Source organism: Elephas maximus, chromosome 11, assembly GCF_024166365.1.
Source record: "Elephas maximus indicus isolate mEleMax1 chromosome 11, mEleMax1 primary haplotype, whole genome shotgun sequence".
Lineage (NCBI taxonomy): Eukaryota > Metazoa > Chordata > Mammalia > Proboscidea > Elephantidae > Elephas > Elephas maximus.
In genome coordinates this window covers 41,536,579-41,560,586 of record NC_064829.1, presented here as the reverse complement: position 1 = coordinate 41,560,586, position 24,008 = coordinate 41,536,579, and the positions used below count along the sequence as shown (strand labels likewise).

The 24,008-nt window shown below is 37.8% G+C and overlaps 1 protein-coding gene across 5 annotated transcripts in view; it reads left to right on the top strand.

Moving 5' to 3' along the window:
- Positions 1 to 24,008, top strand: part of NOL4 (nucleolar protein 4) — a 409,694-nt gene that overhangs the window by 327,299 nt on the left and 58,387 nt on the right. For all 5 annotated transcript variants that reach the window (XM_049901605.1, XM_049901604.1, XM_049901609.1 and 2 more), the window contains one exon: positions 13,311 to 13,424. In XM_049901605.1, the coding sequence (XP_049757562.1) occupies positions 13,311 to 13,424 (114 nt within the window). The remainder of the gene's footprint in view (positions 1 to 13,310; positions 13,425 to 24,008) is intronic.

Sequence of the window (24,008 nt, the reverse complement as noted above, 5' to 3'; positions counted from 1 at the left end):
AAAGAACTTGTCAGAATTATGTTTAAATGTTTGGTGGACGGTAGAACTTGTAAGTGATGAACTTGAACATGTGGCTGATGAGATTTCTAAGCAAGATTTTAAAGGGGCCGTATGGTTTCTCCTTGCTGCTTATGGTAAAATGTGAGAGGAAAGAGATGGACTTAAAAATGAACTGCACAAAATGAAAACAGAACTTAAAGATTAGGAAAATTCTGTTGTACAAACGAAGGACACGTGCCCTAGAATGTTCATCTAGGACGTGGCTACACAATCTTTTGTTAAAAAGATTAAGCCTGTGACTGATGGATCTGACCAACTATCACAGCAGAAAATCCATCAGCTTAGACTGAAGGGGTCAGAGAAAGAATGAAAAAAAGAACACTGCTTCTTGGAATTCTACAGGCAGGAAACAGGCCAAATAAGCTACATCTGTTGCCTTCCAAGAAAAGTAAAGGCCCATCCCTGGAGTGCCTCTGAGATCAGCAGAACTGTTGGAAGGAGCACGAAAAGCAGGGCCTTCTTGGTTTCAAAGAGTGGGGCCACAGCCTCCTGTATTTCAAAGAGTCGGATCTTCGCCAGCTTGGTTCCAGAGTGCAGGGCTGCTGTTAAGGTGTACCAGAGGGATGGTGCTGCCACCCAAAACTGAAAGAGTGGGACTGCCATGCCGAAGGGGCAGAAGAACAGGGTCTGCCAAGGCTGAGGTGGTAGGGTCGCCACTCAGATGGACTAGGGGAATAGGATCACCTAAAGCCGAGGGAGCAGAGTTGCTATTCCAGATGGCCTGGAAGGCAGAGCTGAAATGAAGGCTGAGGGGCCTCTACCCAGAATCTAGAGGGCAGGCCAACACCCAGAGTCTGGAGGGCAGGGCCATTGCTTAGATGGTCTCAGAGAACAGAGGATTATTTGCAAGTTTTGAGAGTGGTTATAATTGGTTCTGCTGAGTTTTGGACTTGCTTGGTGGCTGTTATCTCTTCTTTCCCTTCAGTTTCTCCCACATGTAATGGAAATGTCTACCTTGTGCCTGTTCCACCATTGTGCTTTGGAAACAGATAGCTTGTATTCTAGATTTCACAGGTTCACAGATGAAGAGGAATTTTGCCTCAGGATGGAATACACCTAAAGTCTCACCCATATTTTATTTAGGCGATTCAGAAGATGGGATTTTGGACTTGGAGTTATTTTAAGACTTTTGAGATGATGTGATGGGGTGTATGCATTTTATGTATGGCAAGGACATAAATTTTGGGGGGCCAAAATGTGGAAGGTTATGGATTGAATTATGTTCCCCAGAAATATATGTTGTAAATCCTAACCTCTATTCCTGTGGTTATAATCCCATTTGGGGTATGGGTTGTCTTTGTTATGTTAATAAAGCATGATTAGTGTAGGGTGTATCTTGAGTCAATCTCTTTTGAGATATAAAAGAGATTAAATGCAGGCTAGCAAGGAAAGGAGAGATGCAAAGCATGTGAATATTGCCCAGGAGCAGAAACTCAAAAGAGACAGAACCTTCAGAGAAAGAAAGCCTTTGCCTAGAGCCAGAGCTCTGAATTTCTACTTCTAGCCTCCTAAACTGTGAGAAAATAAATTTGTTTGTTAAAGCCACCCACCTTTGGTATTTCTGTTACAGAAGCACTAGATAACTAAGACACGCAGTATCTAGCAATTTACATTCCAATTTTAAAAGCTACTGCTAACTAAAATTCTAGACTGATACATTTAACCCTTTAAGGAGACTTCTTTTCCCCTAAAGAAGACAGTTAAGTATAATATTTAATTTTAATTCTCTTAACTCTTGAAACATTCATTTTTAATATTCTTTTCTAGTTTCCAATTGGTACAAATAGGCAGTGATATTAATTACATGAATTGAAATGGTGTATAGTTTTAGGCTTCATAAGTAAACTATTAAGGAAAAAGATGCCACAATCCATAACAATTATAGGTATGTATAATCACTTATTGTCAGAATTAAAAGATGTTTCCTAGTAGAGATTAAAATAAAGGGTCACTTAGTTAAAAATAAGGAGCCCTGGTGGTACAGTGGTTAAAGTGATCGACTGCTAACTGAAAAGTCAGCAGTTGGAAACCACCAGGGGCTCTGTGGGAGAAAGATGTGGCAGCCTACTTCCATGGAGATTTATAGCCTTGGAAACCCTGTGTGGTTGCTGTGTGTCAGAATCGACCCGACAGCTCTGGGTTTGGTTTGGGTTTGGGTAGTTAAAAATAAAAACAGGTTATTTTAGTTGATAAGTTTATCTTGTGTCTTGCTCAGAGGTTTTGCCAGTTGGTATTAATCTAAGCCAGGTCTCTAAGTATCAACTACAAGACATTAATTTCACATGCATCTGTGAAATATCATTATTAAAGGCCAATAATGTTCTAAAATTAAGTCTAAAGCATGGACCATTAATGAATAGATGAAATATTTTATAATCAAAGCCTAGATGAAGGCCAATTAGCTCCTATTCTATTTTTGTCAAAAAAGCATTTTACGCACCTTTTGGATTAGTTAAGAGAATTTTCTCAAGTAACTGGTAAGTCCAAGGGTTCACACACAGCTGGATCTGTGCACTCGAAAGTCAGGGCTTGCCACCTTCCCATTTCATAACTATGCTTCTCTTGTGTTTTGGTTAGCATCTCAGACAGGTCCTTGCTACCTAGTGGGAAATGTTGCCATCAGCAGCTCTGAGCTTCTATTCGTAAAACTCATAATCCAAAAGCTCCCTTCCAGTCTCAGGTCTCAGTTCTGATAAAAAAGATTTTGGCCCTGTTTGAATCCTATGTCCACCTCTTGGCTCTATCACTGGACCAAGCAATGAGTTCCTATGAGTGACTGTCCAGGACTAAGTTATGTCACAGGGTCAGATCAGTGAGGCGCTTCCTTTATCATTGTCACCAAAACCATGTGGACTGGGGGAGCAGCAGATGAATAACAATTTTAATCCTTATTCACAACCGTATCTGAAATCTTGGATCATATGTGTGTCAGAATTCAAGCTTTGCAGATTTTGCAAATGTAATAGAGTACATATTCTGTATATTGCATACTACTCACGAGAGGGATTAGGGAAGTATCCCATATACAAAAATATTGCTATTTCTGCAGGAAAGTATATGAATGGTCACAGGAAATAGGATAAAGACTATAAAAATCCAAATCAGTTTTTGCTGCCAACTATGTTTGCCCCACATTTTTGAAAAATTTCTTCAGTTTATGCAACGTTAGGAGTTCAGAATTGCAGATAAAAAGTTCTGAAATTAACGTAACTTCATCGCGTGTCTACTATATGTGCTAAACACTGTACTTGTAAAGCTAACTCTGTAATGTCAGGAAGAGTACCGATATTATTTATGTCTCTATCCCTGGGCTTGGCATAGTTCCTGACATATAGAAAACAAACAAACAAAAAAAAACCCTCTGCCGTGGAGTCGATCACGACTCCTAGTGACCCCATAGGACAGAGTAGAACTGCCCGATAGGGTTTCCAAGGAGTGCCTGGTGAATTTGAACTGCTGATCTTTTGGGTAGCAGCCGTAGCTCTTAACCACTATGCCACCGGGGTTTCCTGAACATATAGAAAGTATCCATTAAATGTATTTGTGGAATAAATAAATGTTTCGAGGGGCTTTATGTACATTATTTCATGGAATTCTAACAACTACCCCATGATGTGGTGATTATTTTTCCTATTTATAACTTACTGGCTGAACTTCAGTTTCCTCATTTATAAAAATAGAAATAATAATATCTGGCAGCATAACTAGCTAAGACAGGGATTAAATAACAAAAACTGTCACACAAGTAGCTGCCTACAGAAAAATATCCAGATTAGTCTAACACAGTTGCTAAACTGTCCCTGTATTCCATTCGTGTTTACAATGATGAATGAAGCCACCTGGTTAATTTAGGACTCTAGCTAAACCCTGACTATTCATTTACTTTAATTATCTTGAAAGAGCTCATTCTACTTACAATCTGGAGTAGATGTCACAGTTGCTCCCAATCTGGCCTCGTTTAATACTTGATTGAGCCCATACTTAAGCACTAGAGTCTACGGAGCTCACGGCCACGTTAATGAATGGGCAGAAATTTACATTCTTGAGTTATGTATTTATTTAGTTTTTTACTTTCTTCTAATTGTCAAAAATCTGCAGCATCCCAACTGTACAGCAAAAGTTCAGAGTACTTCAAAGTTGTCTGGTTTATAATTTTCCCAGAAATAAGATAGTTTTTCAGTGTGGTGATAAGTTTTGCATGCATGTATAAGAAAACACACATTTATGTTGTGCCAGCAGCAATCACATCTGAAGCCCCCAATTAAAATGTGACTTTTTAAACCCCAGAGGCCTTGTGTGGCAGTTTAGCCATCTGTTTAATGATACAACCACTACTGATTTGAACGTACATAATTGTTACCATAAAAACAGTGTTGGGGGAAGATCAACTCAGATCCCAACTGACAGTTAGTTATGAGCAGGTGATTAGTGGGGGGTGGTTAGTATTACCATATATCCAAGGAAAGAAATAGGTAGCAAATCTTCCCAATGTGAAGTGTCTGACCATATAAATTTGTAAATCATTATTTTAAAATCTTCTTCTAAAAGTGATACCAAATGGTATATTTACTGAAGCTATTTTTGAACAGAAGAAGTGCTTTTTAAAAATAAATTATAAAATCCTTTGCATTTGATTTTTTTTTTTTTTGGTCAAAATATTCTTGTGTTATCACATGGAAGCTTTTTGTCTTTTATGGCCACTCTTAACTGAGGTAAGAGGAAGTCTTCACACTCGTCCCTGGTGGAATCCATGACTGGCCCTTAATCCCGTTGCTGTCGAGTCAATTCCAACTCATAGCGACCCTGTAGGACAGAGTAGAACTGCCCCATAGTTTCCAAGGAGTACCTGGTGGATTTGAACTGCTGACCTTTTAGTTAGCGTCTGTAGCACTTAACCGCTATGCCACCAGGGTTACAGTCTGCTAATTATCTGCCAGGAAGACTGCAAAGCAGTGATGTTGGAATAAGCTGTCTACTTTCAAGTGTAGTGAGAAATGAGAGTGCAGGAGAAGATGATTCACAGAACCCATGCTAAAAATAGTTAAAATTTTTCTATGATAAAATTGCTTTTATAAAGAGGAAAATTGATTAATTTCCTTCTCAGCATCTTGGTACAAGCACCTTTCATCTGTAAAATAGGCAAAAGTCAAATCGTGGGGAAAAACAAACTAACAAACAAAAATGTACAAATAAAAAACAGGCAAGAGACTTTCATATTTAATACCTTACAACCAGGCACAGCATAATTAAGCTCTGTGTGTGCTTGGGAGCATTGGCTGGCATTATTGGCTCATCAATATTAGAACCAAACAGATTTTTAGTGGGATTGCCTCACAGGTGAGAATGAACTCTGCCTGGCTCCTGAATTCTCATTTTGAACATGAAACTCAGCTTTATTGTTTTTCACGTACAGTCATTTCTTAGAATTTCTAGCTGCTCCAGCATTAAAAATTTCATGAATTTAGAACACATAAGTTCAGAACTTGTGGCAAAACTTAGACAGTTACAGTTTGTTTTTGTGCTGTTAATGACAAAGGGTTTTAAAAAATAATAGGAAAATATACTGGGAGTATTTCAATCACTTTAAGAGAAGTATCATTTTAAGGCGTCCTCTATAGGGTCGCTATGAGCCAGAATCAACTCGACGGCACTAGGTTTGGTTTTGGTAACATATTTCAGTGTTTCCTTGGAAACCCTGGTGGCCTAGTGGTTAAGAGCTACGGCTGCTAACCAAAACATCAGCAGTTCAAGCCCACCAGGCACTCCTTGGAAACCCTATGGGGCAGTTCTACTCTGTCCTATAGGGTCGCTATGAGTCGAAATTGACTTGTGTCAACATATTGCAGTCGCTATGAGTCAGAATCGACTTGACGACAACGGGTTTGCTTTGTTTGGTTTTAATATATTCTTTGCTTAAGTACAAAATGGGATTGGCTTTAAGTGGACACCTCTGCACCAGAATGTGTAGTATTTAAGGGCTCTAGCTTCATTTAACCTCTGTGAGGACTTCGTTGTAAGATGAGAATAATTCCCAATTTATCCTCAGGCTGAGGTTTCAACCAGCTGTTTCCACATACTTAGCTGTGTGATCTTGGGCAAGTTATATTAAGCCTCCAAACTTCAATTTTTTGTTCTGTAAAATATGAGTAGTCTAAGTCCTTTTCTCTTAGGGTTGTTTGGCCGACTAAATCCTACACATCCTAAGCACTCAATACAAGTTAAAAAACAAGTTAACTGTTATTAATATTCATCCAAAAATTAAATTAGGATAGCACAGGATTTTTATTTGGAGATATATGTTTTATTATGTATTTGTGGTACAGTAAAATTCTTTGAAAAATGAATATATATTTCTTAAACTGTAATACAGATTTTATTCATTCATTCTGCCCATCTCTACAATGAGCAAGAGTCAGTTATTGGGATTATAACACGAACATGGAAAGGGCTATCTCAGGTCTGTCACTTTTGGTTGAGCACACCAGTTTATATGTAAGGATGTTTTCTAGAATATTTTATTTTCTTAATGATAAATTATGTAAAAGTACTAGGCATACAACAGAATATAGGAGAGAGAAAAAACTAAGTATTGGGAGACAGGAAACGTGGATTCTAGGTCTAGCTTTATTTGTCCTTTGGCAAATTACTTACTCTATCTGGGTTTCTGTTTAAACCTTAAAGGAGAAATTTGGACTGAATGATTTCTATGGCCAGTTATCAAATTATGGTTCTATACAAACCGAGAACAACTCTATTTTCAAAATTATACTATTTAGCTACCAGTAATATTGAATCCTTTATCTTTCCATCTACTTTTATCCCACTCAATAGGAAAGAGTATATAATTGCTTTATTTTAATGTTGATTTTTTTTTTTTGGCAAAATCTTGAAATCTTAAGTTATCAAGTGACTTTTTAAAAATCTAGTTTTACAGAAGAACTAGTTGGTGCTCGGCCACAACCGATGACTGCCCTGACAGGGAGCACAACAGAGAACACCTGAGGGAGCAGGAGATCAGTGGGATGCAGACCCCAAATTCTCATAAAAAGACAAGACTTAATGGTCTGACTGAGACTAGAGGAATCCCAGCGGTCATGGTCCCCAAACCTTCTGTTGGCACAGGACAGGAACCATTCCCGAAGACAACTCATCAGACATGAAAGGGACTGGACAGTGGGTAGGAGAGAGATGCTGATGAAGAGTGAGCTAATTATATCAGGGGGACACTTGAGACTGTGTTGGCATCTCCTGTCTGGAGGGGGGATGGGAGGATAGAGAGAGTTGGAAGCTGGCAAAATTGTCACAAAAGGAGAGACTGAAAGGGCTGACTCATTAGGGGGAGAGCAAGTGGGAGTACGGAGTAAGGTGTATATAAACTTATATGTGACAGTTTGACTTGATTTGTAAACGTTCACTTGAAGCTCAATAGAAGTTAATAAAAAAAAAAAATCTAGTTTTACTTAACAAGGATATGATCCTAGTTTCAGAGAAGACCAATTTAAAACATTTCAGGAAGACCCAACTCTCCCTAGCTTTCCCCTTCCTTCCAAGAAGGAAATTACATAAATTTTCATGCATAGCACTTTTTATTGTTCTAGTAAAAGTAGTTTCCCACTTTGTTTTACAAATTAAAAATTAATTTGAAAAGAAATGCTACCCCCAAACAAAACTCAAACCCATTGCTGTCAGGTTGATTCTGACTCATAGCGACCCTATAGGACAGAGAAGAACTGCCCAGTAGGGTTTCCAAAGAGTGACTGATGGATTTGTACTGATGACCTTTTGGTTAGCAGCCAAGCTCTTAAACACTGTGCCACCAGGGTTCTGGAATTCTACTAAATAACTTTAATTAAAGGGATATTTTACAATGTCGTCTCTCCGTTCAACAAACTTTTATGTGTTTAAGGAACTTATTTTACTATGATTTAATCAGCTTAATAAAATTCCGTAGCTTTATATACACCTAACTTGGAATGTGGAACCCTGGTTGCTCAATGGTTAAGAGATTGACTGCTAACCAAAAGGTCAGCAGTTCAAATCCACCAGCTGGCTCCTTGAAAACCCTATGGGGCAGTTCTACTCTGTCCTATAAGGTCGCTATGAGTTGGAATCAACTCAACAACAGTGGGTTTTTGGTTTAACTTGGAATGGAGATACCTGATAAAGAAAGGAAAATAGAGGTAATGAAGAACAGAAATATGTCTTTCTGAATCCTATGTGGCTATAAACAATTGAATCAAGAAAAAGGAGGCTGCTGATATTATATCTACATTTTGTTAATTCAGCCCCTGGAACCAGATAAATGGTCTAATAATGTAGTCTTATAAAGGTGTGGGCTCTCTCTCCCATTGAATAATGCTAACTACAATCAAATAAATATTTTTTCTTCTTTTGCAATGGAATGTTCTAATGCTTCCCATTTTCCCTATAACACATTTCCATTAAAAAATTAACTCAATTGAGATGGATGTTTTATTAATTTCTAGGCCTGCCATAACCACAAATTGGGTGACATATGAGACAGAAATTTATCATCTCATAGTCCTGGAAGTTAGTAGTACAAATTGAGGATGCCAACAGGGCCATGTTCTCTCCAAAGTCTCTTAGGAAAGATCTTTTCTAGTCTCTCCCAGCTTCTGGAAGCCCCAGGTGTTCCTTGGCTTGTAGCTGCTATGTAACGCCATCATCACATGCCTTCTTCCCTCTGCCTGCCTCACCGTGTCTCTTGCCCTATTTTATGGTCCACCATTCTGTAGACATCATACTACAATATGACTCCACTGCTAACATTTTCAAAGGCCCTGTTTCCAAACAAAATCACGCTAACAAACAAGTATCTGGGGTTAGTACATCACCATGAATTTTGGTGAACACAACTTGGGAATGCAATTCAATTCATGTCCTTCCCACATTAAAAATACATTCACCCCATCCCACCATCCCCAAAAGTCTTAACATATTCCAGTATCAACTCTAAGTCTAAAATCTCATCTTCTAAATGAATGATCTAAATAAAGTATGGGTGAGACTCTGTGTATGTTTCATTCTTGGACAAAATATCTACGGACCTGTGAAATCTAAAATATATGTTATCTGCTTCCAAAATACAATGGTGGAACAGGCATAGGATTGACATTACCATGCCTAAACGGAGAAATTGGAGAAAGAAAAGGAGTAACGGGTTCCAAGCAAGTCTGAAACACCACAGAGCAAATTCCACTAAATTTCAAGTCCTCTGAATAATAATCCACCTTCTGGGCCCACCTGGGTGTTAGGCTTATTCTCCTGACCTACCAGGGTAATGGACCCACCCCTGGGAATCAAGGAGGTGACCCTGCCCTCTGGAACCAAGGAGGCAGTGTCCCTGCCCCTTGGGCTACTGTTACCTTTTCTTGAAGGACAGTATACCTCCTCACTTTTTGACTATCTCATTACCCAACATTTTGCATTTACAATGATAGGAAAAAATCTGCTGTCCAACTATTCCATGCATTTACAACATATGTGTGGCAGTAATGAACACCAAGTTGCAAGGCAAGAGTAATGCTGGCTGCGATGGTTAAGGTTATGTGTCAACTTGACTGGGCCATGATTCTCAGTGGTTTAGCAGTTATGTAATGATATAATTTGGCAGTTATGTAATGATGTAGTCATTCTCCACCTTTGTGACCTGATGTGGTCACCCTCTATTTTCACATATCACCAGCTTCACATAATGACCTGGTCTTTGGAACCTAACCATATCGATAAGTGAGGAGAAAGTGTAGAAGATACTCATAACCAAGAAGTTCCATTAGTTAGTTTCCTGCCTGTAGAATCCCAGCAGTCCAACAGCCTTCTTTCATTTTATCCTGTCTTTGGCCCTTTCAGTTTAAGCTGGCAGCATTTCTGCAGAGATGGTTGATGATTCCATAAGTCACCACATAATATCTTTAGCAAAGAGTTGTCCAGCCTGCTGCTGATGTTCTCTCTGGAGCATGCTTCCTCCATTTTTACAACATGGATAGGCTAAGATTTTCCAAATTTTTAAGTTCTATCTCTTTTTGCCCAGTTCATTCCTCAATTTATCTTTCTTCCCACATTTTACTATAAGCAAAACGGAGAAACCAGATTGCATCTTCCACATTTTGTCTAGAAATCTCCTTATCTAAATACCAAGTTTAGCACTTACAAAGTCTTCTTTCCACAAAACATTCTAACATAATTCAGGCAAGTTCTTTGCTACTTTACAGCAAGGAAATCCAGTGTACAATAACATGTTCATCATTCACTTTTAAAGCCTCACGAGAAGCACATTTAGTGTCCACATTTCTAGCAACATTCTGTTCATGACAATATATGTACTCTCTAATACAACAGAAATTTCTCTTCAGTTCTCCTCACTTCCTTTTTTAGCCTTCACCAGAATTGCCTTTAATGTCCATAATTCTACTAACAGTCTCTTCAAGGTAATCTAAGCTTTTCCTGTGAAGTACCTCAAAACTCTTCTAGTCTCTACCCATTACCCAATTCCAAAACTACTCCACATTTCTAGGTATTTGTTACATCAGCACCCCACTTCCCTGTACCAGAAACTATATTATACTAGGCCTGCCATGACAAATTCTTACAAACCGAGTGGCTTATAAGAATAGAAATTTATTGTTCCACAATTCTGGAGTCCATTAGTCCAAATTCGGGGTGTTGGCAGGGCCATGTTCTCTCCAAGGCTCTTGGGGAAAAGCCTGTCTGTCTCTTCCAACTTCTGGTAAAAAAAAAAAAAAAAAAACCAAACCCGTTGCAGTCGAGTTGATTCCGACTCATAGCGACCCTGTAGGACAGAGTAGAACTGCCCCATAGAGTTTCCAAGGAGCACCTGTGGATTCGAATTGCTGACCTTTAGGTTAGTAGATGTAGCTCTTAACCACTACGCCACCAGGGTTTCCCAGCTTCTGGTAGCCTCAGGCGTTCTTGCAGCTGCATCATAACTTCCTTGTCACATGGCCACCTTCCCTATGTCTGTGTCTCTGTGTCTCTTTTACAGGACATCACTAAGGTTGCATTAGGACCCACCCTACTCTGATATGACCTCATGTTAACTTCACTCACTGATAACATCTTTAAAGACCCTTTTTCCAAACAAGGTCATCTTCACAGATACCGGGGGTTAGGTCTTCAACATAAATTTTGAAGAATACAATTCAGTCCATAACAGATGTCAATGTGTACCTAATTTCAAAAAAAAAAAAAAAAATTTTATTTTTTTTATAGATTATAATTTTGAAGCATGCTGTGACCACATTTTAATGAGACATCTATTTTGTAGCTTAATATTTTGTTCTGAACTAGGCCACCTATTTATATTGGTGAAGTAGAAAATGAAATAAAGGAGTAACATGAATTTTGAAATTATATTTACATCTTTATTACTTTTTTTTTTTTAGGTTTAGCTCATTTGATCCTCTTCTCTGTTCCCAAAGCACAGTCCTACCTATCTAATTTCCTTCTCGCATCCTCCTCTTGCATCTTCCCTTGCCACCTCCCTGACCTCTTTCTTCTTTTTCTTTTACAAAAATAACATTTCAAATATCCTGATAGTCTCCAAGAGATGAGTAAAGCCAAACACCATACCCGTTGCCATCAAGTCGATTCCAACTCATAGTGACTCTGTAGGAAAGAGTAGAACTGCCTAATAGGACTTCTAAGGAGCAGCTGGTGAATTCGAACTGCTGACTTCCTGGTTAACAGCCAAGCTCGTAACCATTGTGCCACCAGGGCTCCAAGAGATGAGTAGAGTTGCTTTGTTGTCAAAGCTGTGTAACCCTCATTTCAGACATCTCACAGGGTATACATTAACTACATTTTTTGCTTCCGGAGACTGCTTTAGAGGTGAAAGCAGTGAGGAAGTCTGCTGAGGCAGTTGCAGAAATTGCTTCCTAGTTGACGCAGCGTCAGCATCTGTCTCTCTGTGCTACAAAAATTCCACTGAGGAGTGTCTGTGAAAGCACCCTAGTCTGTACTTAGCTGGCCTAGGATATTGTTTCAGACATAAACATCATTTGAACTTGCAAAAGCACATTTTGATTTTGTTTTACATGTCAGAGTTAGCAAAATGAATTAGGTACAGTAAAAGAATGTTCCAGTTCATCTACAAAAAATATTTAAAGATCTCTATTAGTTTTGAGGTTTCTAATAAATAACATTCGTTCATATTTTGGACAGAGACTTTGAATAAACCTATAAGGTGGCAATGCCACTATATGTATGCTGGCTTCCCAAAAGGTACTTTGATTTTGCAATTTCGTATCATTTTGCTAACTCATCTCATTTAATTTTCATGTCGCTTTTAATCTTCATTTGCTTCTCTTAATTAAAAAATGCTCAATGTCATTAGGTGCTTCATGTATCAGTTAGATGATTTTGCATGTCATTATGGCAGAAATAATAGAAAACTTTTGTATGATTATCACAAATGATATGGAGAGTCGCAATTTGTAGTTAATTAGAGCTTAGTTGGAGGATTAATTAATTTCCATGTGGGCTACATCGAAGATGGATTCTAATATGTACCTATTGAACTAATAATATTAACTGATATTTTAGAAAAAGGAACAAAACATTTGTTTGCACCGCCCAGGCTCAGACACAGGCAAATGCACATACGACACACACACACACACACACACACTTCACATCTAAAACATTAAACTTTTGGTGTTTCAAAATTATCTTAGAACTGAGAGTTCTTAGTTTGATAAAGTAGTTACCTTTTTTTTTTAAAAGCATTTTAGTCACATCAGTTACCTCACAACTTACACTGTAAATATTCATAATATTTCATTTAGAACTTTCTGACATGGTCTGAGTGTCTGTTGCTTTCTACAGTTACGTCTTGGCCCTGTCACTTGTTTTTGTTTTCTTGTGTTGAAGTTTAAAAAAGCACTGTCATATGTCATAAAATGATTAATGGTTTTGTTTTATTTGCAAAATCCACTGCCTGTTCAAACTCCAGCTTAATGGCCAAGACTAAATACTTAACAGAGTTGTGGGGTGAATGATGGATTTGTGTAGCGACTACAGCTGTAACCTCTAACTAGTTTTCATTTTTCATTTTACAATTTCCATTTCCTTCCTCTATTGAAGTAAGTTCAGTTGAAATGAATGGATACTCCCACAAGTGGTGGTGGTCCTGTGAGCTCTTCTGAGAATAGCATTGGTCCGTTAATGATACTGTTAATCATTTTTTCATGTTTTTTTCTCTTCTTTTTTAGTCTCGACCTATTCCTTCCCACCTTACTTCAGCAGTTGCAGAGAGTATCTTGGCTTCAGCCTGTGAGAGCGAGAGTAGAAATGCCGCCAAGCGGATGCGCCTGGACAGACAACAGGTACCAAGGAATCTTAGAGTCTGATGTGTACCAGCTATAGCAATTACAATTAATTTAAGTTAATTTATGCAGAAGAGCAAAAATTCTGAAGTGGATTTAAAGAACACTCGGATGTCATTTTTGTGCCTTTAGTATAGGAATTTGAATTTGAAAAATTCATGATCTTGTGATCAATGAAGATCAAAAAAATGACAAATGGGCAATTGTAAAATTAATAACTTATAATTATGTGTAATATCCAGTTTAAAGGCTGATCATTTATTTAAATAAAAGGTTCTGATTGTTTGAAACAATTTTGTAAATTTACCTAGTCATTTATGATAATGATTGACCAATCCTATTAATTTTGAATGAAATTGAACCTCTCTCTAATTTCTACTGGTCTACTGCCAAATGCCAATAGATGAAGCTGGGAGTGGTGAAAACATAACATGTCTTTGAAAGTCTCAAAAGCCTTAAAATGGAGATATACCCACCCAGTTAAATGGAGATATAACATTATGGAATTCCATGTGTAGGCAAGCCTTCTTCATTATTTAATCACTTATTAGGTATCATCTTTCTGTTTTTTAAAGGTATCTATCTGTGTGGTGTGGTTGGGTGTATTTTTTGTGTTTTCTTCACTGCTATTTCATTTATTTGGTTCAGTGGTGTTTCATTTAGTCTTTCACTTGGTTAATCCATATTTTTCTGCCTCCCCTCTCATCTATTGAATGTCTTTCTTTCTCTGTTTTCTTTTTCTCTCTACCCCTTTCTTAATTTGCCATAATAAAGAACTACATTATAATATGTTATACATAAAGTATGCTGTCTCCTGATTTCTTAATTATTTTTTCAACAAATGAGGTGCTTCCTATTTCTCACTGAGGTTCGGACGAGTGGAGAGTAATTGACTTATGCCGATTTGGGGATCCAAAGGGAAAAGAAAAAATGTTCTATTCTTTGTCGTTGTGTTGTTAGTTGCTGTTGAGTCGATTCTGACTCCTGGGGGCCCCATGTGTGCATTGTAGAACTGCGCTCCGTGGGCTTTTTAAGTCTGGGGTCTTTTGGAAGCAGATGGCCAGGCCTATCATCTGAGGCCCCTCTGGGAGGCTTCAGACCACTAACCTTTCCGCTAACCTTTAACCATTTGCGCCACCCAACCACCTTTTTCCATTCTGGGCTTACAAATTTCAAAATGTTTTGGAATGGCACCAGCTTTTAGTTTTACACGTCCATTGTGAAAATGCCATATGCTAATAACTCTAAACAATTAAGAAAATGAAGCCCTTAGTTAAATAAAAATACAGCATTAGCCTGGGATAAAAAGTATATAAAAATGCCAATTTTTGAATTTGCTGATCATTATTTGCCACCATTATTTATTCACATATATATGTCCTTTGTTGAGGCTTATATCATTAGGATAACTATAAAATTTATTTTACTTTAGATGAATTATACCATTGTATGCAATACCATGTAGTATAGTGATTAAAACTGCACATTTTGGAGTTGATTCTCAGCTCTAACCTTACTAGTTGTGTGATGTTCAACAACCATTTCAGCTCTCTGTGCTTCCGTCTCATCGTATGCAAGACAACAAGAATAACAGTACTAATCCTATAGTGTTGTTATGAGAATTAAATGACAGACTCATGTTATGAACTTAGTATTTTGCCTGGCATATAGTAAATATCAATAAATTTCACTGAGAAGAGAAGATTTTGAGTGATATCCTAGGTTTTCATCACTAAACTGGTATCGGTAAAACTGGAAAGAAGTAGTAATGATGCTATATTAGATATAGGAGTTTTGGGATGAAACTAAAAGTCCATTAGAGAAAAAAATAATTCTAGAAATTGGGATAGGAGAATCCTGGGAGATTGAAAGGGCTCTGCTGTTGGTCATTTAGCCAGAGCCCTGATGGCACCAGTGGTTAAGTGTCTGGCTGCTAACTGAAAGGTTGGCAGTTTGAATTCACCAGCTGCTCCTTGGAAACCCTGTGGAGCAGTTCTACAATGTTCTATAGGGTCGCTTTAAGTCGGAATTGACTCGACGGCCTCGGGTTTTGTATGAGTAGTCTACAATACACTCTAGAATATTCCTGCACTGTACCGGTAATTTATAGGGTCAGTCATAGTATAACTGATTCATGTTATGGGCTACCTACAGTATCACTCTGTGCAATATCCCTCAAAGCTGGTAATGCCATTATAATTGATCCAATCACTTAATCATTATCAGTCGAATCTGTTAAATGCAGGATACAAATATCAAATGCCAAATTTATAGAGTTATTATGAGGATTTAATGAGATGCAAATTAAAGCATAGTGTATCTCATATATTGTATATTTTTATATTTATATATATATGCTAAAGGTATACTAAATTCAGTGTCTGCTAGAATCTCTCTAAAAAAAAACTAAAATCTCTCTAGTGCTAGGAAAATCACCACATCTAGTGATAGATATATCCCTGTACTACTGTTAAAGCCATAATCGTTTTGAAGTATTTTAAGTCGAGCCCAGATTTGCTACCTTCAATTTCCCATTGAAGAAAAAGCTTAGCAATAATGGGGAGAAGGACTCCCTAATACTGTCCTCCCTACTGCCCTCAGGGTAGGGACTGGATGAGTTGGGGGACCAACGATCCTTGACCCTACTTCTGCTATTAACTGCTTTCTTATTTTTTCGTGCCTCATAAACAGTGGTCATTTGTGGCAAAGCTCTGTCACCTGGTAATAGGGGATGCCCATTATCACCCCTACATAGGAATGGCTTTCTAGGGGCTAAAAGAGTTTAGGAGGTTTGGGATTTATGCGGGATAAAGAAAAAAAAATGAAAAGGAGTCTTGGCTGCATAATTGTTACGCGCTCAGCTGCTAACCAAAAGGTCGTGGTTCAAACCCACCAGCCGCTCTTTGGGAGAAGAGACCTGGTGACCCGCTGCCACAGATTACAGCCTAGGAAACCCCATGGGGCAGTTCTAATCTGTCCTAAAGGGTCGCTAGGAGTTGGATTGATGGCACTTAACAACAATGAAGAAATAATAATAATATATTGTATGATTGATTGGAAACCTATTAGGCACTTTACAAATGTTTTTTCGTTTACCATTCCCAGCAGCAACATGACGGTAAGGTATTATTACTCTACTTTACATATGAGGAAACTGAGGCTTCCAGAAGCTGGAGTTGCCCAGTACGTGAGCAAGTCAGGGCAAGAGCTTTCATTATGTGAGGGTGACACTTGAGATCTTTCCTTATCTTGCCTTTTCAATGATTATGTTCCCAGAGGAATTACATGTCCTGGAACAAACTCTTAGGACTCATATCATCTCTGACTCTGGTCACAGTATTTCTGAGAGTGCGTTGTTTTGCTGGAAAATTATCTGTTTTATTCACAAAGATTTTGCACTGTACCTTAACTAGCAAACCAGGTTCCCCAGTAGGCAAGTTACTCCAAGTAGGAAATTTTTGTCTGGATATTAGTCTGAAAAAGGTTACAAACTTCCCAAAGTTCTTTACTTCATCTGGGGAACTGATTATGCTCCGGGCACTCTGATTTAGTGTTTATAATTAATATTTCAAAAATAGCTAAGCTTTCCTCTTACCCTGAATGTTATGGATTTCATTTGGTATGCCACGCAAAGGCCATCACCAAGTGGTCTGACTTCCCAGCAAAGCATGGAATGGAGTGGAAGGAACTCTTCCTTAATTGGATCTAAATGCTTTTTGCCTAAGTAGACACAGCCAGAGTTCTTTTGGGTTTTGGCAATGACGGCACTGGGTTTACCATCCTTTTTTATGTGCATTTTTATCCCTACTCCCAATTCTTAGAAATGGCCAGTGACTCAGAGTATCTTCATTTGTGCCCCTAATTTTCTGTGGGTGCATGAAAGTTCACAAAGTGGACAGTTGAAAAGCTGGATTCTGGTAAGACACACATCTGACTGCCTGCTGCCAGAGGGTAGCCACATGTAGAGCTATTGTTATGTATGCCCTTCAGAGTTTATGAAGCTTTATGACTTAATTGGGTTTTATAGCACTCTTTTTTTTTTTTTTTTTTGAGATAGGAACATGAAAGGTTTTGCAGATGTGTCAAATACTTTATTTCATATGTCCACCTTGTATCACGGTCCAGGGGAGCCTTGTTGTTATGCAGCCTCAGCCCTGGAGCAAGCCAGTGGCAAGGACAGGTGCCAACTGCTTCATCAGGGATCACATTTCACAGAAATGAGGTTACTCCCTGCTGAACTAGAAAGTATACTCAGCATTCCTTTTCTTATAACTTGGAAATCTGGACTTGTTATTGTTATCTAGGAAATTCAGCCTCACTTTGAAAATTCAGAAAAGACGGACAAAGTCAGACTTCATTTTTGTCATTTAATGATATAGCTCAAAGTTTTGTTTTTTTTCTGTATCTTTATTTCAATATCATCTCATTTTTTATCAATTTAAAAACAATATCTCACTGTTCTTCATCACAATTCATTCAACGAAAGAGACAGAGTCAGAAAGTAAGAGAGGTTAGAACCAGCCACTGGTTGGTGGTTTATTTCCCTTCGGTGTACCCTTTTTGCTATTTGAGAGGGATGATATACGTTTTGTTCCTAGGCCTGCTACCTGATTAACAGAGAACATTTCAAAATAATGTGAGGGTTTCTTCGGTTTCATTTCTCTCTTCCCAGCTGTTCCAGTTAAGTGAGTTTGTAGTTCCACAGAGGGGACTACATAAAACCAGTGGTCAGGGGCTTGTCTTCCCCAGTGGCAGCACGGCAGACACTGCCCTCATGAAGAAGAAATTGGCTTGAGTGCTGAGTGATGGGTTTTGCAGCGAGCCCTGGTAGCGTAGTGGTTAAAGAGCTTGGGTGCTAACCAAAAGGTCAGCAGTTTAAATCCACCAGCTGCTCCTTGGGAACCCTATGGGGCAGTTCTACTCTGTCATTTAGGGTTGCTATGAGTCAGAATCAACTCAACAGCAATGTGTTTGGGTTTGGTTTGGGTTTTGAGGACAGAGCCCTGGTGGTACAATGGTTGAGAGTTCGGCTGCCAACCACAAAGTTGGCAGTTGAAATCCACCAGCTGTTCCTTGGAATCTCTATGGAGCAGTTCTACTCTGTCCTATAGAGTTGCTATGAGTTGAATCGACTCAACAGCTACGGGTTACATTTTAAGGACTGATGGGAAATCAATGGTAGGCTGTGATGTGACAAATTTGACTTTATTGAAAAGAGCATAGTTGGGGGGGCATGGCATGTAGTGTAGCTCATTATGACATAATAAAAGGTGTGGAAGTAGAAAAAAATACTGAAAACTGATATATTGTTAAGTTAAAAAAGTAATGATTGCTGGTAAGCCAGAATAAATCTATTTTGTCCAGGACCTAAAAATATTTAGTAAGCCCATAGTTCCTTGCCACTGTTTTTTCCTCCATAGTGGTGAATTCGTTGTAGCCTCTATTTCTTCATGGTTTTTCTTTGTCCTCTTAGGGTAATAACAAGTGAGCATAATACCAAAATAAATGTAATTTTAGGTACAAAAGTTGAAAATGTAGTGATGTAGGACAAACTTTTTTGAGACAGGCAGCCTTTCATCTGTCATTCTGTAGTTTTATGTCTTTTTGGTAACATTTACAAACTTTAACAAACACATAACTTAAAGCAACCTCTTTTTTTTTTTTTTTAAAGCAACATTTTTCAATTGACTTTTATCTTAAATTTAAACTTTGGGGTAGTACCTGAGATATGTCTTGCAACCTATTTCTGTGGTCTTCAGGCTCCATCCCCTTGCCCCTATCCTCACCCATCCTCAGCTTTTCACTCTATTCCTAGCAGTTTCCTTTTTAATATATAAAATTTTCGAGAAAGCCTATAACTTTGAGTCTTTCAACTTATGTTTTGTCATGGCCCTTTCGTCCAAAGGTGAAAATATACCATGTAAGAAGAATGAAGTCCCATCTAGGGTGGTTCTTGGAATATGTTCTATTTCCTGGGTAACATGTACAATTTTAAACTGTTTGAGGTAGACAGACTGTACTTCAGCAAGTCAGTTTACTCTAATGGGCCTTGTTTTCCTCATTAATAATAATATTAAGAAGAAGAGCAATGGCGGAAACATTAGCATGCAGCGCCGTGCAGGATGTTTTACAAGCCTGTTTTTGGTAATCCCCCTGATTTTGATAGAGTGGATCCTGAGGCTTAGTGCAGTTAAGTAACTTTCCCAAGACCTGAATTGAGCTCAGTGATGGAGTCACTCTTTGTTATAATCACTGTGCTTTTATAAATATATTTATTGTTACATTTTAGACCTTTTGAGTCATAAGGCTTATTTTTGATAACTTGGGAAATAAAGAAATATTTAAAGAAGAAATAAAATTTACTAGGAATTCCATCATAGTATAATTCTTTCTAGTATTTTTTTCTATGCCAAACTTTTTTTTAAACAAAACAGTGTGACATTCTCATTGTATCCTGCCTTTGTACATATGATCTTCTAAACATTATTTTAAAAAGCTGCTTAATACTACATCGTGTAGGCTTCCCAGAGATTATTGTATGTTGATTCCACTTTTTCTAGCATAAATGGCATGGGAAAAGGATGCCTTGGTGATTATTTCTCTAGGGCAAATTACGAGAAGTGAAATTACTGGGTCAAAATATAAGAAGGTATTTAAAGCTCTTAATATACATAAAATCCATGCCCTTAATTTCTGCCCTATTGCTATGAATTAATTTCTACCCTATTGCTATGATATAAAAAATTTAACTTGTTTTATAAGCATATGCGTATTAAAAGCTTCCTTTAATATGTAAAAACCCCAGTACCATCGAGTTGATTCCAACTCATAGCAACCCTACAGGGCAAAGTAGAACTGCCCCATAGAGTTTCCAAGGAGCGCCTGGCAGATTTGAACTGCCAGCCTCTTGGTTGGCAGCTGTAACACTTAATCACTACACCACCAGGGTTTCCATACATAGGAACCTTTAAATCTAAACCATTAGTTTCTAACCCCAGAAAACACATCTTTTTTTATAGTACTTTGAAATTTTCCACTTTTAGATCCCGAATGCAAGTTACAGTTAATATACTTTATCTATGCATACAATTTAAATATATAAACCCATTGCCGTCGAGTTGATTCTGACTTCTAGCGACCCTATAGGACAGAGTAGAACTGCCCCATAGAGTTTCAAAGGAGCACCTGGTGGAGTCGAACTGCTGACCTCTTGGTTAGCAGCCGTAGCACTTAACCACTATGCCACCAGGGTTTCCATTTAAATATAAACATGTATATAATGTCTTAATTTTAATATAAATATACATTTTTTTTCTAGTAGCTAGGTTAATATATAATAAAATGATATGCATTTTATGTGTAAACATGGGGATACTACAGCAGTAGGATAAAGCCATGAGATGCTCGCACCCACACATCAGATCAATGAGGATGCAGCAGCTACAACTCTGGTTTATACTGACCGTCTTTGTGGTCCCGTGGTCTCTCGGATCATTGGGAGTGTTTAGTAAAGCATCGTCTCCCAAAGGAACAGAAGTTTTTCCTACTTTGGAAAAAGATAGCACACGTAGATATTGAATCACAGCCTTAAATTCATGAGCACTAAATTGTAGGCAAACTAGCAACCCAGTCTCAAGAGACTTAATTGCAAACCTTCTCGTTACCAAAAATCTACCATCATCCCTCTACTAGGCTAGAAAGACCTGGAAATGGTTATAATTCTATTTTTAAATAATGAAAATATGGAATATTATATCTGTTCCATTATATTTTGGTAAGCATGTATAAATTTTATAAACAAAACACTAAGGAAAAGCAAAAATACCTATCAAAATGTTTTAGATTTGTAAAGTATCATGTATGGATAACTATAATGCATGTTTAACACGGTTAGAATTCTTATACCAAAATTTTGTACTTACTCTGTACAGAAGGATATTTGACTTGGATTTTGTTCGTATTTTTGTGAGCAAAATAATTGCTTTAAGAATTTATATTAGCATTAGCGTTAGCTAAGATTGTGGCTGAACTTAAAATGTGAGTTAATTCCAATTTGATTTCTGACAAGGTAACTTTTTGAAGGCAAAAGCTTTTAACTTTTTTTTTTTCCATGATTTTTTAACTACCCTAGGTATTTCTCTAAATATTTTATGTATCTCTATATGCAAGGACTGTAATTAATAAGAGACCACTGCTTCAACAATTAGAACCTAAAACAGTTGTTTCATTTAGCAAATACATATATGTCTAAGTTACTGTGTGGCAGAGATTTTGCTCATTACAGAGGTTACAAAACAAGTAGGGAGGGAGTTTTACCAAGTGCTGGAATGACTCGAATTTACATGGTGCTTTTACAATGGAGCCCTGGTGGTGCAGTGGTTGAGTGCTATGGCTGCTAACCGAAAGGTTGGCAGTTTGAATCCACCAGCTGCTCCTTGGGAACACTATGGGGCAGTTCTACTCTGTCCTATAGGGTTGCTGTGAGTCAGCATTGACTTGATGGCAATGGATTTTTTTTTTTTTGCATATACTATATTATTTAATTCTTATAATATGGCTTTTGAGCAAGTATAATTATTCCCACTTTACAGATAGATAAGACATAATATCTTAACTCAAGAAGTTCATATTCTATTAAAGATAGGTGAATTTAGCATGAGAAATATCATTATAAGGGAGTGATCAGACAGAAAAGAGTCCAGAAAAGAGAGTTGCTGACTCTGACGGGGAGAAACTGAGAGGGCTTCCTAGGGGAGATGCTATTTGAGCTGGACCTTAAGGAATGAAGGAGATTTTACAGGCAGAAAAGTTAGACAATGGTATTCTAGACATACGGATTATTTCCTAACATTGGAGCCTTCAGTATTAAAGACAGCGGATCTCCTGTGAGGGAACGTTGGGATTCCTGGGAAGAAATGAAGGAGAAGGGGACTGGTCATGATTGTGCAGGGATCTTACATGCCCAAATAAATCATCTGTACTTTAAGTACATTGTAGAGAGAGCTGGTGAAGAAGAGCGACATGTCAAATTGTTAAGAAGCTTCGAAGTCTAAGGACTTCAGAGTTTATTAGTGGTTACCAGGGGCAGCAGGGAAGGGGGAGGGAATTGTTTAGGAAGAATGGAGCAACCACTAATGGTGATGGAAAATTTGTCAAGGGATACTGGCAATGGTTGCACAACATGATGAAGGTTATCGATGTCAACGAATTGTTCATGTAAAAAACTGTTGAACTGGCAAATGCTGTGTTATATACGGAGCCCTGGTGGGCAAGCATTTGGCTGCTAATCAGAAAGTCGGCAGTTTGAATCCACCAGCTGCTCCTTGGAAACCCTGTGGGCAGTTCTATTCAGTCCTATAGGGTGGCTATGAGTTGGAATTGACTCGACGGCAATGGGTTTTTTTTTTTTTTTTTTTCGTGTTATGTATATTTTTATCACACAGAAAACATTTATGGACAACAGTGTATAGATGAGACTACGGTAAAGATGAGGTCCTGATACAGCAAGGACTGACTTTCCCTATGACCTATCATATCAGATCTGCTATAAAAATGCAACAATATTTACATTTTACCCTAATTGAAAAGTAGCTATGAAGATTAATCTGTTACAAAATAATCATATGGTTACAGAGTACTTCTAAGCTAACAGTGATTTGAGAATGCTTACTCTTGCATTCCACTACATTAGCTCAGCTAATTGGGAATCAAAGTTTAATGTATTCCTATATTTTAAGCTAATGTAACTATATACAAAGATGACTAATCTTCATCTTAGAGCCTGCTTTTGATGATGTCTCCACAACTGACATTACAATTTTCATCAACTAATGCATTTTGCTTTTTTAAAAGTTGAGATGAGGTCACTTCTTTTTAAAATTTTTCCTTACTGTACTTATTTTCCTTTTATAACAATATATTAATTTATGTCTGAATAGTGATGTACAATACATAATTTTATTGGTTCTTTAATAGTACTCTAAGGCATGTAGGTCAAATATTTTCCCTTTTTTATGGATGAGAAGTCTGAAACTGAGAAGGTTTCTTTGTTAACCTGAGAAACAAGCTATAATTTCTGCCTTACTGTTTTTCCATCACTCATTCTCCTTTACTATATGGTTTTCTGGTCTTATTGAGAATTCTTCCAGTAGAGTAAATGGTGATTTTTGTTTTGTTATTTTTTTTTAGGTATATCTTTGGCTTAAATGTTATTAAGTGTTGTTGTTGTTAGGTGCCATTAAGTGGGTTCCAACTCATAGCGACCCCATATACAACAGAATGAAACACTGCCAGATCCTGTGCCATCCTCATAAAAAAAAAAAAAAGTCATTGGTATATTTGAGCCCATTGTTGCAGCCACTGTGTCAGTCCATCTCTTTGAGAATCTTCCTCCTTTTTGCTGACCCTCCACTTTACCAAGCAGGATGTTTTGTTTTTTGTTTTTTTTTTTTTCCAGGGACTGATCTCTCCTGATAACATGTCCAAAATATGTGAGATCAAGTCTGGCCATCCTAGCTTGTAAGAAGCATTCTGGCTGTACTTCTTCCAAGACACATTTGTTTGTCTTCTAGCAGCCCGTGATAT